The following is a 14,570-nucleotide window of genomic DNA, read 5'->3' as shown; positions in this document are numbered from 1 at the left end:
CACCAAACACATTCCTTTTGGGTGAGGCAAGCTATGTCAGGGGGCATTGGAGTCACAGTTGGCTCATATTCTTACCCCAAACAAACATGGTGTATGAATGTATTTTTACACCAATGCTTCAACTCCGTGGCGAATATAGCTGATACACACAGACTATTCAAAAGTATAGCTATTATATTTATTTAAGTTACAAAACAACACAGGTATTAACCTCCTGCAGAAACTAAACTAAATCAACATATGCAGAAAATATGGTTCATTGTGATCAGGCAGCAAGCTACAAATGGCTAAATACAGTGTTTATGTATATATATAAGCAAACACCAGTCTGTTATTAAGTTTTAAGTGACATTTAAAATCAGTTGTTACAGAAAAAACATGATTAACAGTAAACCCACACAACACAATTACATTAAAGCACCACACTCATCCCTGTTTTCGATTCTCCCATTCATGCTGGGGTGACCTTTCCATAACCTTGCTCCACAGAGAAAGTAATTCCATTGTTGGAGAGAAATTCTTTTGTTTTGATGATTCGAACATGTTTGCGATCTGGATGGTCAACATGAAGATGAAGTTTGTGTCCGTAATCTGTTGACGTCAATGCGGGACGAGGTTTGTTGAACTCCTGTGATGTCATAATTAGCATAGTGATGTAAAGGGTGTTTGACTGTTTGTTGAGATTCATTGTTTATATTTTTGCATTGTTTTTACCATGAAATCGCAAGGTTGAGTTTTGGAAATTATGTCATAAAATTTCAGTTACAACTAAGCTATTGAAGTTCCTAATTAGCGCCATATTTAATTAACCTCATCATGAACTGTAAGTCCTCTACTCTTTGCATGTTCTCTGTCACAACGATGAAGTTTATTGTTGAAACCATCACCCCACTTAAACAGTCGGTCATATGTTGAATTACTTGTGATCTGTCAAAAACATAACAATTTATTGGTTGTGTAAGACTCAAAAGTTGTAATGTGTTTTTATTGTGTTTAAATTGTGGCTAGTAACAAATAGTCATGTGTGCCGAAATAAAAATAGAGAGAAATGTCAATTGTGACATTTTTATACCAATATTGTAAAAGTAATAGCGCAGTTTTTTATGGTAGTTCTGATATAAATTATTTAGAACCTTCTTTTCGTTGTTAAAATAGGTAAATTGTCTGGCTTCCTCGCGACTTGTTGGAATCGCAGAATAAGCACTTTGTGCTGATAAAGGAAGTTCCCCTTTTTTGACAAATACGTCATTAACCTCGTTGTCAATGGTTACCGGAATCTCCATTTTACGAAAATCACTTTGTATAGCTAAGAGAAGTTCCTGTTAGATAACTGTATATCGTAAAATGTGCGTGTATATACGGTTTATGTACATTTGAGATTAAAACTAAAACCTTTCATCTGCATAAACAGTCAGTAGTAGATAATGATTAAACCGATTTGTTCAAAAGAAAATCAGTTTTGGCTTAGGTTATCCGCAAAGTAACACACAAGACGGAAAAAACGTTTTCTTCATTGTTTTTAACTTTTGTCGTAACTACGGACCACACGCTAGAACAGTGGTGCCGTTAAGTAAGTTTGGGAAAATCGTTTGGCAACATTAAAAGTAAAGAAAACATTTTTAGTTTAGGATTCGGGGTATTTTCAAAAATACGTCACAATTCCTAGTAATACGTCATAAATTTTGCTACACCGTCATTTAAAATCTAACTTCTAATTAAATTTTCCAGCAGAAACAAAATTATGCACTTAACAGCAAACGGAAGTTCTATGGAAGCATCGAGGTCGTTGAACATTCCTGGTATCTTCAAATTCATTTATTTACTGTGTTTGCATTTTAATGTAATTGGTACAAATCGTTCCAATGTTTTCTCGGGACGACCAGTAACGAGCGATTTTTTTTATAAACGGACTCTGCTAACAGCGTTAACTTTCTTCATCTGTATTATAATGTGCATCGTGTATAACAGGAGGAACAACTGATGGCCTTGAAGCAATTCATCTTCGTGCTTCGAATCTCGCTTTGACTCGATTTGATGAACGCATGCCATTCCGTTCGCCAGGTGGCGGACAGGAGTCAAGGAATAATTTTAATCACGTGAGCCATTAACACTTATAAACTACAGCACATGACGTCACAAACCGCATTAATTTAACGTAGAGCACGACAAAATCTTTTCATTCTCGGGTCGCTTTAGCCAAACCATCTATTGACCGAAGAAATAATTTCGATAATAACGATGGTCTAGCTGTGACGTTATCAAAGCGATTGTCAATGGTTATTCCAGGAAGTCAGGTGAACTAAAAGTCTCAGTTAAATTTTAAATATAGTTTCCCCACTATCCACACTCGCTTTTACAGACTGAGATCGCCCCAGAGCCACAGAACAAACCTAAACCAAGCGTCCTGAAACAGCTAATGACTCAACGACGCCGCAAAGTGGTTGTTTTGATTGCCACATTCGCTATGATTTCCATTATTGGTAAAAATATCGTTTACGATGTCACAAACAATATTTATCACATTTTCATCTCCAGGTTTTATTCTCACTGTCATATACGCCGCTTCTTTGACGTCACAAGTTGGTTTGATAATAAGCATTATTATGTTTATAATCGGTACATTTGGTGCCGCGATCTCAACTTTTGTCTTCAACAAACCTGACCTAGAAACAAAGGTAACTTGTAGAATGTGTCTCGATGTTGCCACTATTGTCGGGCTATGTGTCCCCTTGAAAACTGCTGTAATGGCAGTTTTTTCATTCCCCAGTAGTTTCTTATAGATTGTCAGCCATACATTAAAAGTAAAAAAAGAGTTACATACGTAGTTATAACGTTTATAACATTCTTGTTGCCCTGGCCTGCGAGGTTAAATAAGTTTCATTCAATCATTATAACGTCACAGCTTTATTTCCTAGGAACGCATTCGACGCCGAGAAGATATTTTTTCAATGTTTAAAAAAATCGAATTCGAAGAAAATGAAAAAGAAACATCCACGTTTCTCTCCGAAAGAATTATACCACGAGCGCCATCTGGCGGCAGTGATCACAATATTTTAATTATAAAATAAAATATTAAAATGTTGTAATGTATTGGCCTGTTACTTTTAAAGCACAAAACTTTTAATACTATTCAGTATTTACAAATCATTATTACGTCATAATTGGCTTGAAAAATGAATGAAATGGGGGTAAACCACATTAATTTGGAGTAATTTTAGTTTTTGTCCCCCCTTTTAACGGTAAGTTATAAATCTATATTTCTTTTATAAACGTAGTAAATCTAATAGTTACGTTTTTTAGAATCAAAATGGGGCCTTCTTATAAGTTACCGAATCTAATGACGTCATCACAAAATACCGGTCAAGGTGACGAAGGCATGACGAAACCAAAACGAGTGAGTTTAACTTTACGCATCTGTGACGTTATTTATTTTTGAAATAAAATGATTTTTTAGAAACATTAACTACAGGTGTTTATTTGTTCTATATTTTTAAAATACAGGCTGGTACATTGCCAAACCCTTTACGAATCGTGTGTTTATTAAGACGCATGCTGTCTAATGCACTAACTATATTAAGTCGCAAAATATTAACTGCTAACAGAAGCAGAACAGAGCAGTTCGATTCGGTAACAAGATGGTGGGTGTACATCGGTATTTATTTTAAATATTTGCAAATGGCCGTCAGTTTAATCAGTATACAGTTTGTGTGTAAACAACCTATACGGCTACATGTTCTCTTTAAGTAGAGTTTCCTTTTTCCCAGGAACTTCGTCTACCTCCAATCGATCGAACGGGAAACGCCCTTCCCAATGTTTGGAAGAAAAACCCTTTTAAAATTCCCGGGAATATTCATTGGATTGATTTGTGTCAGGTGCGGTGGGTGATTGGTTTTGTATAGGAGATGCAATCATGTATATAAAAAAACTGAAGAAAATTGATGAAGGAAAGATCCCAAACTATATGTTTTTGGTATTTCCTCGTTGTGACATATAAGTCGAAGCCACAAAGTTTCTTATTATATGACCAAGTTCAACAAAACTACTGTAACTACTGTGGAATAAAGTGACAACTATATGTTTCAGTCACTCAAGCTCACACCAACTGAGACTTAAATAATTATTTAAAGCAAAAGTATAATGTCTGCTTATCCCCGCTATAAATACCGAATTTGATTTTCTTATGATCAAGTATTTTATATTCTAGAATGAGCTGCAACGAGAGGCAGACTTGCGGAGAATGGAACGTAACAAACGCTTTTATCAAAAACACACGTTCAGATCAAGATACACGGGAACCACTCTGCCAGCGATGCGGGAAATGTTTAGGAAAATGGGCGAAGAAGAAACGAAGGTTTGTAAAGAAGCTTATTGAAGTAGGGAATGCTGGATCCTAGATTTCTGTTACGGCTTGTCAATCTCAGCTTTTACATTTGCTATAAGAATTTGCGTCACGAAGTAAAATGGTTGTTTAGAATTTTACAGAAACGAGCTTTCCCTATATATAGTATACCGTGTGACACAGATTAGAATAGTTTTAGCCTACCGGTACAACAAAATTTATTTAAAGCTGCATTTTTTACAGAAACAAAAACCGAATGACTTAAAAGAAGAAGTTTCAATGGCGTCCCAAAAGTGTCGCGTGCGCCCAGTGGAGAAAGAGTTCACTCATGAGTTGATACAAAGGAAAAGAGAAATGTTTTTGGTCAACTTTGCAATCAAAACGAAGCGCGATGAAATAGCGAACTTTAAATATAAAGCAGTCGCCGCCGACGAGAAGGTTATTGGTTGTCTGCTGTTTTATGATTAATATAACCGTAATTCTACTAAAAACTTCGCGGCAAGTTGTAATGTGGAAACATTTAATCAGAACTCAGTGAAGAGGACTTAAAACTTAGGTTTGGAACATCACCATGTATAGTTAACTGTAAAAGAACTATATTGTATTTAAATATGTCTCATATAAAAGTTGATGTGCATGAATCTATGGTGAAAAGCTGTACCACGTTAATATTGAACATGACTTCTTATTCCACCAGTTGCGCAGGAGAGCACAGCGTTTACACGAGGATGCGATATTATTCGATGAATTCTTGAAAGCAACTGATGAGGCAGCGGTGGAGGCAATGAAACGAACCGAAAAAGAAACGAGACTCAAAATTGAAAAAGTATGCGCATGTCAACAGTAGTTGTTAAACATTAAACTGTGTTTTTTTATATATATAAAGGGACCCACACGTTATAACTTCGTAATGAGCATAAAGTAGACATATACACCAGGCGGGAATCTGTTTAAGAAGAGGTGTATAAGCATACATTCCTGTTATTACTGGACTCCGACCATGAGGTGTATTAGTCGGCAGTTACCGCCTGATCGCGTTACTTACTACATTGTTTCCTGTCCGTAAATCCATGAAATATTCTTTTAACGTATAGATTGCCGAGTTGCGTCGAATGCAAGCGAAGCTAAGTGCCCTGAAGGGAGATATTTCAAAAAAAGACGAAACACTAACGGATTATTTAAGGTGATGACGTCTTCTGTTATAGGCAACGTTGTCACGTAACAATGCGTCTTGTTTCAGTTACAAATCCTTCTTGCTTCAAGTCAACGATAATTTAAATTCCAAGAATGGTGAGTACCTCACCAGCGATGAGTGGGAGGAAAAGAGAAAGAAAGATAGAATGAGGAAGGAGGAGAGAATCAGGAGGAGGGCGAAAGTGAGTTCGAGAGGGAAAGGCGTGTCAAGAAATGATTTCATGCAGAGGTGAGGCACTGGTGACGTTTTGCTATATTTTAATGACGTCACTTTTCAAATCAACCGCGCGCGTGACAGCACCTATTAGTTGATTTGAACGTACGACGTCATTTATCCTCAGAAAGAAGATCTCATCCCCACGACCACCAACAAGAACTTCATCACGGTTAGCCTTTTCAAAAATGAATTATCCAGAAGAATGGGACGAAAGCAAGCAATCAGAAAAAGGTTGTCACGAAACTGTTAACACTTATTCTTGACTCTAACATGAATGAATGTTGCAGAAACATACATTAAACCGTTAAACATGTGGTGAAAATTAAACAAACATATTTTCTTGGAATGTCCACCAGTCATTAGCCTAGTATATATCACACCCTTCAAATTACAGTGGAAACGTTGGTTAAACATCTACGTTTATACCAGTTTAGCAGCTTCAAGTATAGTTTTATACCCGGTCAAAACAGGAGCAGAATGATAAAAACAACATTATTTACGAGATACTTACTTCATTTCTTATGAGATTAAACACTGTTCCTTCAAAAGCAAATTAATTATTGCATTTGGAATGTGAGGCGACAGTGTATGTGGTTGTCTTATATTATCTCATTCCTTCCAGAAACATCAAGTATTCTCCATATCATGGATAATCAGAGTCGTCTTCTCGCGATCATGAGGGGTCTGGAAGAAGAGAATCTAAAGTTAATTTACCATTTCCAACATTCAGAGGAAGCGTTTGACGAAATGAAGGTGAACCCCATGCATATTGTCAAGTTATAACAGGGGTTACAGACACAGTTGATGTTTTGATCGTAGTCCAGTTAGTTGTCACCTTATACCAGGCATATGCAAGATTTCTTGTCATAACGTATACACTCCCCCCCCACCATTAAGACAAAACGTTTGTTTTTCAGGAAGTTTGTGCTGAAGCCGCTGCAAAATTGGAAAAAGAGACCTCAATACTTCGGGATCAAGTTGAAAAGATGCGGAAGTATATTGTCTCTGTGGAGGAGAGGTCGGATCAGTTGAAGATGATGTGTCAGATACTTGACGGAGGATCGGAAGAGAATGGAGATGAAGCACTTGCAGAACTGAACGCTAAAGTTGAAAAGGTATATCTTTGCTGGATTTCAAAGGAATATGTTTTGATATTGCAAGTCCGTTCCGTGATATTGATATATTCGTTCCGATTGATATATTTGTACCGAGCGCTATTCCACACGATCCGAGACGATAGATATTTTAAGTATTTTTTTTGAACCATTGGTATTTCTATTCGGGAACATTTGTTGCAAAGGGCGGGTTAATAAAACGAACATTTAATATAACTTACGGCGCTTTAATCGTTAAAATTATTTTATAAAGTCGCATTTTTATATTTGAGATGATGTAGCATTAAACACTACATCGCTTTAATCCATGACCTCCAGGTTTATTACAACGTTGTTGGAAAGCTGATGTTAAACATTGATGGTTTGATGATGTTGACCAACATTGAAAACAAAGTTGAACAACTTCTAGAAGAGGTGGAGAATCTTCCTGAGAATGCAGTCAAGGAAATACAGAAAATTAAGGACAAGGTATTACCAAAGTATTGTGACTTTATTGACCCTGACTGCATTAAACACTACCTAATTACTAAACACACTAAAATAGCTTCGAAAATATGACTGTTCAAGAATATCCAAGATAGTTCCCTTAAATCCTGGTCATACGAAGTTAAATGACCAAACCAATCAAAATGGTGTCTGATCATGGGCACGGGAATGGCATAGTTAAATCAACCACTAAAACTTGACCAAACCAAGCCTCAAATTTGTTTATAAATATAATAGGTTTAGGTGTTCGGACGATATATATGTATATCAGAATGTAGCAGCTATGAAAAGAAGATGTAAATAACATATTTCTTATTCATCTTCTACTATTAAAACATGTAAACAACAAAACAAAGCCTTTACATTCATTCTTACTTACAGGAGCGACGTCTTCAACTTCGCGAGGAAAAGATGATGGTTCAGAAACACCGACAAGAGGAGAGAGCAAAGAAAGCCCAGGAGAGAGCAAACGCGATATCTTTCAAGAGAGTTGGAAGAAGATTAGTGTTCCGGTAGGTGGCAGTATGGAGTATATAAATTGTTATTATACGTCACAATCATAGATAAAACACTTGTGTCGTATTGATGACGATGTGTGTCGTATATTTTGATATTAGACAACACATTGACCTCGTCTCCATCAACCAAATAACTTATATTAGTTTTATTTTAATTAAGGATATTTTATTTAACAGTTTGTAGAAGCAGGCCTCTAAAACAAATAGCAGAGGTTCCTCTAAATCGCTATACCATTAAGTCTACTATACTCGTATTGTTATTAACAATCTCGAGAATCCGCTGAAAAACATACCGGGATTGTTGCCACAAAAGAAAGAATATAAACATAAATTGTTTGTTAACAATAAACTTCCTACAGGTCTGAACCAATCAGAAACCGAGTTATGAAGGCGGCAAACGACGCTATTGTGACGACAGACAGCTCTTTATTCTTCGAGCATCATTGAATTTGGAATGCAAACTTAAATTTATTAAAACTAGATCTACCGTTTTGATTTACGATCACAATTGTTACGCTTTGTGTTTAAAAAGTGGCGTTTCGCTTTTCTTTTGTGATGTAACAAACGTTTGTCGCTGTGGTGACTTCACGGTCCATGAACAAACAATCGCTATAGTATATAGACGTAACAAACGTGAGCGGGGGATATACCAACCAACTTCGTTGCACCGGCACAATGTATACGAAAATGCGGATTCGTGTTTCTTTGGTGTATTCTACTAACTATGGCTTGAAAAGCCCGGTGTTGATGTATTAGGTCACCTAAATGCCAACCAGCATGATAATATGTTATGCTTCAACGCTCCGGCGTAATTAATACATGTGGAGTTACTCCGATGCAATATGTTGTTGAACATTTAACTAACAATTATATAAAGCATAAAAAGGACGTATACACTTTCCGTTGGCATTTACGGCGAGAACAATGATTGTGACATCATGAGTTGATTCAGCCATCAAATTCTAGTTTATTTGAATTGTCTGCTTGTAAAAAGGTCGCGCAAGGTCGCAAATGTGGAATGCTGGAATAAAATTTAAAATTTAATGTAGCGTCCTTTAATTAAATCTTGCCTAAAGTAAATTTTCCCAGTGCCATGTAGGTATGTAAATATTATTTTTTAAATGAAATCAGGTATATGTTATGTGTTTGCAAATTCTCTTGTAACAATACAATTTCTAATCGGACAGTTCAAAGATGCAGTCATAATTAGTCATTAACAAACGCCGGTTATCTGTTTTATACTTTATCTGTTTAACCACTCAACTTTGTACAAACATCGAAATTAGGATATAGTTTTATCCTGTCCTTGCAGAGTATAGCCGTGAATAAACTTATGAAACCTTAAAGAGGCATGGGTCTATGGCAGCCAACAACAAAGAGCTGTTATGTTAAATATAGAGGTACGGCCTACGGTATTCAATGAAGCGCATACAAATATATTCGCCCTCCATGGAAGATAATGAACACCTTCATTCAAGTTTACACAGTATAATGTGAGGCATAGAATACCAACCCAGTGGTAATGTGACAGGGAGCATAAGATCAAAATATAAAGTTTTTAATATTAAATTCCTGTTGTTAGGACTGTATTATTAACCAGCAGTATATTGCCTTAAAAACAAAAAATATTATTCGACTTACATCAGAGCATTCGGTTCATGTGACGTCACAAATCCCCTGCACCATGTAATTACCGGAGCTCGCAGGTCGAGTCTAATTCCGGGTTTTACCACGTGACTTCGCGCTTTATTGCACACTCTGACTCGCCTAGGGCGCGCGAGCGTTAAGGGCGCACGAATGTGTGGGCGGTGATTGAAGGCGGCCGCAGCTCCGCCTATTTAGCTGTAAGAGAGCCGGCCATGGACAGGAAACAAACACCACTATAGTGGGATATTGCAAACAAAATCCAGAGTGCAGTGTATGCAGTAGTAGCTCAGTGTATATTAAATGTGGCCGCGTACGTGCGCTCGATGCCAAGCAACCTATAGAGACTAGGCAGAGCGATAGAGCAAGTTGTAATAACAAAGCTACAATACACGGTCGGTTTGCAGTACATACCGGTGGAAATTGCCCGTAAACTTATCACAGTGAGTAGTTTGTGCGTATCCAGTCAGTCGAGCGTATCATGTCCACTGAGCTTACCAGAGCGATGTGTAGAAGTCTGTAGTCACTTGCGGAATGCTAGATATCTATATTGAGTTAATATACCAACAGCTGTGGGTTATGTTTTCCAATATTAATAATCGTTGTTTAACGGGTATACTGTTAGTGTGTTACGGTATAGAACTAATTATTGTAATGATTATCAGTTAGAAAGCTGGAAAATGTTGCAGGATTCATAATGTTTGTTTACGGTTGTTAATCATTATGACGTGTATAAGGTAAAGCACAACAGAACAAAAATCTCTTCGAAAACACTAAAGGAGGTTAGATTGTTTAAAACAACAAAGAGAAGGAAATTAGAAGCAAATCGACAGACTTTAAAACACGCTACACCACTTTTAAAGCATTGCGGGATTAAATTCGAGATCGTATTGTGACGTAATAGTAACGCTTACCATTAATTGTGGGCATCGTATTACAGCAAAACGAGTAGGACGACTAAGAAATAAACTACGGTGAATACCTCAATTCTCAAGTATTATCAATTTCTATGTTGTTTTAGAACGTTAAATAGGTTGTTTGGACATGTATGACGACACTCTCTACCCTGGGACTTCCCCATATGACCCAGATGATAATGGTGAGTGACGTCATGTTTATAGTTTGTTTGTTATGTCATTAAGTGGCTTGTTGTGGTGACAAAGCTCAATGGGAAATTATCCTCTGTGTTTGTGACGTCACAGTGCTTCTGTTATTACTGAAAATATAACAATGGATGTCACGTGTTTTTTTAGGTAGCGCGAACTATCGTGATCTGCGTGGGTTTCAAACATTCTGGTTTTCACCGGTTTTCCGCCTCCTTAAATGTTGAGCTTAACCGAGTGGTTCAATGTACTAATATAGACACGATAGAGGCAACTGTTGAGACGTAAAAATAATTAAGCTATTATGACGCAGTTGACTTTTCCGCCGCGATTAGCGGAATGTACGAGATATCCAACCGGAAAGGGGCGCTAGAGCTCAAGGTAGACGTGGATAAGACCGGGAGATTCCGTAAAGGCTTAAATTTTATCAGTGGAACAGTTACCAACACCGATAAAAGTTTATGGTAAGCTTAACACAATCCTGGTTGCCAAACTGCGCGCTTTTTACTTTTCAATTGTAAATATGTATTTATCTGTCGGACCTTTTTAACGACCGCCGTTTTGTAGCTATATCCTGTTTTTCACCATTTGAATTTATTCCTAATCTACGCTACGTAATCAAAGAGACCAAACAGTTTATACCAAGTTATTTATATTATTATATATATTACTAGATTATTTATAAATATACCATCACGGAGAACAACTTTATCGTTTCAACGTCGTTCCGATTCATTCAGGCCAGAAGATGCTTCGTCAGCATTTTTCCGCTGTGTCAAGGAAAGCGTGGAGAAGACGTCATCAGGAAACACCGCATCGGTGAAAGCGAGCATTAACGTCATACTTAGTGACGCAGGGAGACGCAGCGGTGACGTCACCATTGCTTTCAATCGCTCCGGTGGAAGTTGGGTTTGTGACGTTACAGTGACAATTGAAGGGAAACAAAAGGTCTTCAACAATGTCACGAAAGCCTCTGACGTAAGGAATGCTTGGTTGGTGTTTGTGACATATCTTTAAAACGCGGATTTAAAACAAGGAACAAACAATATAGTGTAGCTCAAGTACCAAACACTGCATACCTATGGACTTTATTATAATATTCCCCGATCCGCCACAAGAATAAGTAGCAAACAGTGTATTAGATTATAAAAGAAACTAACAGTGTAGACGCATTATATTTCACAGCATTTCCGCGACATTCACCTTGATATTGATTACGTGGAAAAAGTTTATTGGCCGGTAATTGAACTACGAAAGTACAAGGGTGTGTATGGCAAGATGAAAGATCGGAAGTTGGATTTGTTCTCCGTGTTTGAGGATGCTGGGCTTAAACTTCATTACAATCCTGATGATAGCCAAGAGGTAAGTTGATCATCATCATTAGTGGATACCGTAATATTTTGTGGGTTAGGGTTAGTCTTTAAGATATACTGTTGCCAATGATATGATGCACGGCAATACGGCATGATGGTTACATCAGTCTTAAACAGCTTAAACCAGTACAATGGTCGTTTTTTTTGTGGCTACGTTTTAAATGTTATTGTTAATGAACAACCTAACGAAGACAATATAAATAATAAATGTAACCTAACGAACAAAAAATATATTAAAATATTGTTCTTAGTGGTCTCTGACCTTTCTTTTACAATCATTCTTAAAACAAATTTAAGTCCATGTTTATTCAAAGGTTAAAGACCCAACCAAAGACACTCCATGGAGCAAAGGTGACATGTACGCTGTCATGGAAGATTTCTTCCAAGAAAACGAATCTTCGGATCAAAACATCTGGTGCCTGCAAGCCACGCGACCTCCAGATTCAAGATACATGGGATTCTCATTTGATGAAGGGAATAAAAGGGGATTTGGGATTTTTACTGGGTGTGTATACAATTACAAACTACCGGAAGTATGTTTTATAAGTATGTCAATTGTTGTTAATAAGTTTGGGTCCCAAAAAAATGGACTTTAACGTGATGGGTCCCAATATTATAGACCAAAATATCAGGAGAATCGACACCTAATAAAAAGTAAACAACAAATGCCACTTAGCTGCATTTATTATTGCGGTGGTCTGGTTAAACAAGGTCCCCTTGTACAGATCGAACTTTACTGTTTGTATACAAACATTTTACATTACCTACATCATTTTAGACATACTTCATTCACTGGATTGGAGAGTGGTGAAGATAAAGTAAATGCTGCGGCAACTCGTCGCTTTCTTCACTACATGACACATGAGTGCGGACATTGCTTGGGACTGAAACATCCCTTTGAAGAAGGTAAGGGTTGCATTTTTCATCTAATGTGTTTTTGTGTTGATTTTCTCCTAATATGTCATGACTTTATTTAACAATACTTGCATAGTTAATGCAAGTACACTTTGTAGATTTGCAGAAAATAAATGTTTTAAATTATTATCCAAGTTAAAACGTACTAACAGATGAATCTAATTGTCCAACTACTCTGTATGGTGGGTAGTCAAGCTCTCAGATCAAAGTTGCGTGGTTTTTCATTATCCCGATGTTTGTTTCACCAAAGATAAGAAATTCATATTTTCTGATTCTATCTATAGGAAACCCAGATTCTCTCACTTGGATGAACTACGCATGGAAATACGACACCAAACACAAGCCTGGTAGTTTCTACAAAAAGTTCAAGTTCAGTTTCAGTGACCGTGAACTTGAGATTCTTAGACATCAACCTGATAAGGTAAAGCTATTTTTTTCATATGTGTACCTGATAAAAATTAAGTTTTAAAGTACTATATAAAAGTTTCTTTACCAGAACTTTATACTAAAAAGTAAACGAGTATTTACCTTCCATCTCAATGTTGTTTTTATATTTCCAGCTTTTCAAATCTGCCTATTCCCAAGAAACCGGAAAAACTTTCGAATATCAAAGCGCTCCGAAATCTGTGATCCCTGATTTCCGTGGTTATGATGATGAAGAAGGGGAAACACCAGGGAAAATCCAAGCAAGGAATGTTCGGTTTGATATAAAGTTTAGACCGGAACCATTTGCAAAGGTCAGTTTAAAATGAGATATTTTTGATAATATTTTTGATATTATTTTTATCAATATTAAATACTATGAAGTTTAACTTTTCTTAGATTTCACAATAACCTGTCAGTACATACCCCAGCAACTACTCGAAAAACATAACAATAATAGGAAAATTGTTAAAACTAAACAAAACTTAATTTTTGTTGTTTTTTTCTAATTAAGCTTTTTACCTTTTAGGGTGACATCGTCGAATTTGAAGCGACAGTGCAAAACATTGGAAAACTTCCGATAAAAATCGAGACTGGGCTGACACCTGGTGGTGGGTTGCTCACAGTTTACGTCACTGATCCCGAGGGGAATGTGCAGGTAACTATGGGAACATAGAGGTCTTTATAATTATATAAAATTTGAAATGTTCAAAGTTCTTTTATGCCATTATATCTACATTTAGATTTTGATATTTGTCCACTTTGTATGTTTGTATGAGTTACCCCACTGCCAATTTACACTATATGGTAATTGGACACAAAGCATGAGGTTTATGGCATTGCATACACACTGTTTGGTAGTCCGAGATTTTCACTGCTTACTACCATTCTCATCTTTGTAAAACTATCACAGATCGTGAAACCTTTCGTTCTTGGGATTGACTCTCCAACACGAAGTTATGTAACACTTGGGAAGCCTGGAAGCAAAGATGATTCCGAGTTCCACAAAGAAAGAGTTCCACTGTTCCAATCATCTCATGGTTCATTGTTTCAATTCACGGGAAAATATCACGTGAAAGCTGCTTATGAGAGTGGAGACATTAAAACCACATCAAGTAAGGGTTTTATTTCACAAGACACAAATATGAGTAAACAAAAAATTTCGGTTGACCCAAGAAATTCTCTTTCTGCTTCGTTAACTTTAAAAATGCATAAAAAGCTTCCTGCTTCGTTAACTTTAAAA

The 14,570-nt window shown here is 36.8% G+C and overlaps 4 protein-coding genes across 4 annotated transcripts; 3 read left to right on the top strand and 1 right to left on the bottom strand.

Moving 5' to 3' along the window:
- Nucleotides 1-87: 87 nt before the first annotated feature.
- LOC100187227 (protein C5orf49-like) lies at nt 88-1,391 on the bottom strand. The gene is made up of 3 exons (XM_002128442.4): nt 1,134-1,391; nt 811-927; nt 88-628 (listed from the first exon to the last, which is right to left on the bottom strand). The coding sequence occupies exons 1-3, from the start codon at nt 1,281-1,283 to the stop codon at nt 452-454; spliced, it is 444 nt and encodes a 147-aa protein (XP_002128478.1). The 5' UTR covers nt 1,284-1,391; the 3' UTR covers nt 88-451.
- Nucleotides 1,392-1,431: 40 nt separating this feature from the next.
- LOC100180118 lies at nt 1,432-3,080 on the top strand. Its single transcript, XM_002122962.4, has 6 exons — nt 1,432-1,799; nt 1,969-2,096; nt 2,160-2,294; nt 2,360-2,480; nt 2,536-2,675; nt 2,916-3,080. The coding sequence occupies exons 1-6, from the start codon at nt 1,742-1,744 to the stop codon at nt 3,066-3,068; spliced, it is 735 nt and encodes a 244-aa protein (XP_002122998.3). The 5' UTR covers nt 1,432-1,741; the 3' UTR covers nt 3,069-3,080.
- Nucleotides 3,081-3,096: 16 nt separating this feature from the next.
- On the top strand, nt 3,097-8,364 carry LOC100184834 (cilia- and flagella-associated protein 100-like). Its single transcript, XM_002128487.5, has 14 exons — nt 3,097-3,239; nt 3,301-3,394; nt 3,765-3,872; nt 4,205-4,351; nt 4,583-4,777; nt 5,037-5,165; nt 5,434-5,522; nt 5,580-5,762; nt 5,875-5,981; nt 6,373-6,503; nt 6,668-6,865; nt 7,184-7,333; nt 7,733-7,863; nt 8,229-8,364. Exons 2-14 carry the CDS (start codon nt 3,308-3,310, stop codon nt 8,314-8,316), a joined length of 1,743 nt encoding a protein of 580 aa, XP_002128523.1. The 5' UTR covers nt 3,097-3,239; nt 3,301-3,307; the 3' UTR covers nt 8,317-8,364.
- A 2,121-nt stretch (nt 8,365-10,485) lies between these two features.
- On the top strand, nt 10,486-14,434 carry LOC100177764 (the record flags this gene model as incomplete). Its single annotated transcript, XM_018814130.2, is given in 10 exon segments — nt 10,486-10,612; nt 10,930-11,080; nt 11,357-11,594; nt 11,802-11,978; nt 12,304-12,494; nt 12,768-12,895; nt 13,189-13,325; nt 13,465-13,641; nt 13,857-13,985; nt 14,241-14,434. Coding segments are annotated over 10 exon segments (1,577 nt in total), but the record flags the coding sequence as incomplete, so codon positions are not given.
- Between the last annotated feature and the right edge of the window lie 136 nt (nt 14,435-14,570).

This window comes from Ciona intestinalis, chromosome 11 (assembly GCF_000224145.3).
Source record: "Ciona intestinalis chromosome 11, KH, whole genome shotgun sequence".
NCBI classification, from domain to species: Eukaryota; Metazoa; Chordata; class Ascidiacea; order Phlebobranchia; family Cionidae; genus Ciona; species Ciona intestinalis.
The sequence above is the reverse complement of the archived record's forward strand: the minus strand, read 5'-3'. Positions and strand labels throughout refer to the sequence as shown.

What these genes read in the sequence shown, in the direction of transcription:
- LOC100187227 (XM_002128442.4), bottom strand. Translation starts at nt 1,283, where the DNA reads ATGGAGATTCCGGTAACCATTGACAACGAGGTTAATGACGTATTTGTC. An exon ending in ATTTTAACAACGAAAAGAAG is followed by an intron (nt 928 to 1,133) that starts GTTCTAAATAAT and finishes TGTTTTTGACAG; the next exon opens with ATCACAAGTAATTCAACATA. An exon ending in GACTTACAGTTCATGATGAG is followed by an intron (nt 629 to 810) that starts GTTAATTAAATA and finishes ATGACATCACAG; the next exon opens with GAGTTCAACAAACCTCGTCC.
- LOC100180118 (XM_002122962.4), top strand. Translation starts at nt 1,742, where the DNA reads ATGCACTTAACAGCAAACGGAAGTTCTATGGAAGCATCGAGGTCGTTG. An exon ending in TGGTTATTCCAGGAAGTCAG is followed by an intron (nt 2,295 to 2,359) that starts GTGAACTAAAAG and finishes TCGCTTTTACAG; the next exon opens with ACTGAGATCGCCCCAGAGCC. An exon ending in CGCTATGATTTCCATTATTG is followed by an intron (nt 2,481 to 2,535) that starts GTAAAAATATCG and finishes TTTCATCTCCAG; the next exon opens with GTTTTATTCTCACTGTCATA.
- LOC100184834 (XM_002128487.5), top strand. Translation starts at nt 3,308, where the DNA reads ATGGGGCCTTCTTATAAGTTACCGAATCTAATGACGTCATCACAAAAT. An exon ending in CGAGACTCAAAATTGAAAAA is followed by an intron (nt 5,166 to 5,433) that starts GTATGCGCATGT and finishes TTTAACGTATAG; the next exon opens with ATTGCCGAGTTGCGTCGAAT. An exon ending in AGAAATGATTTCATGCAGAG is followed by an intron (nt 5,763 to 5,874) that starts GTGAGGCACTGG and finishes ATTTATCCTCAG; the next exon opens with AAAGAAGATCTCATCCCCAC.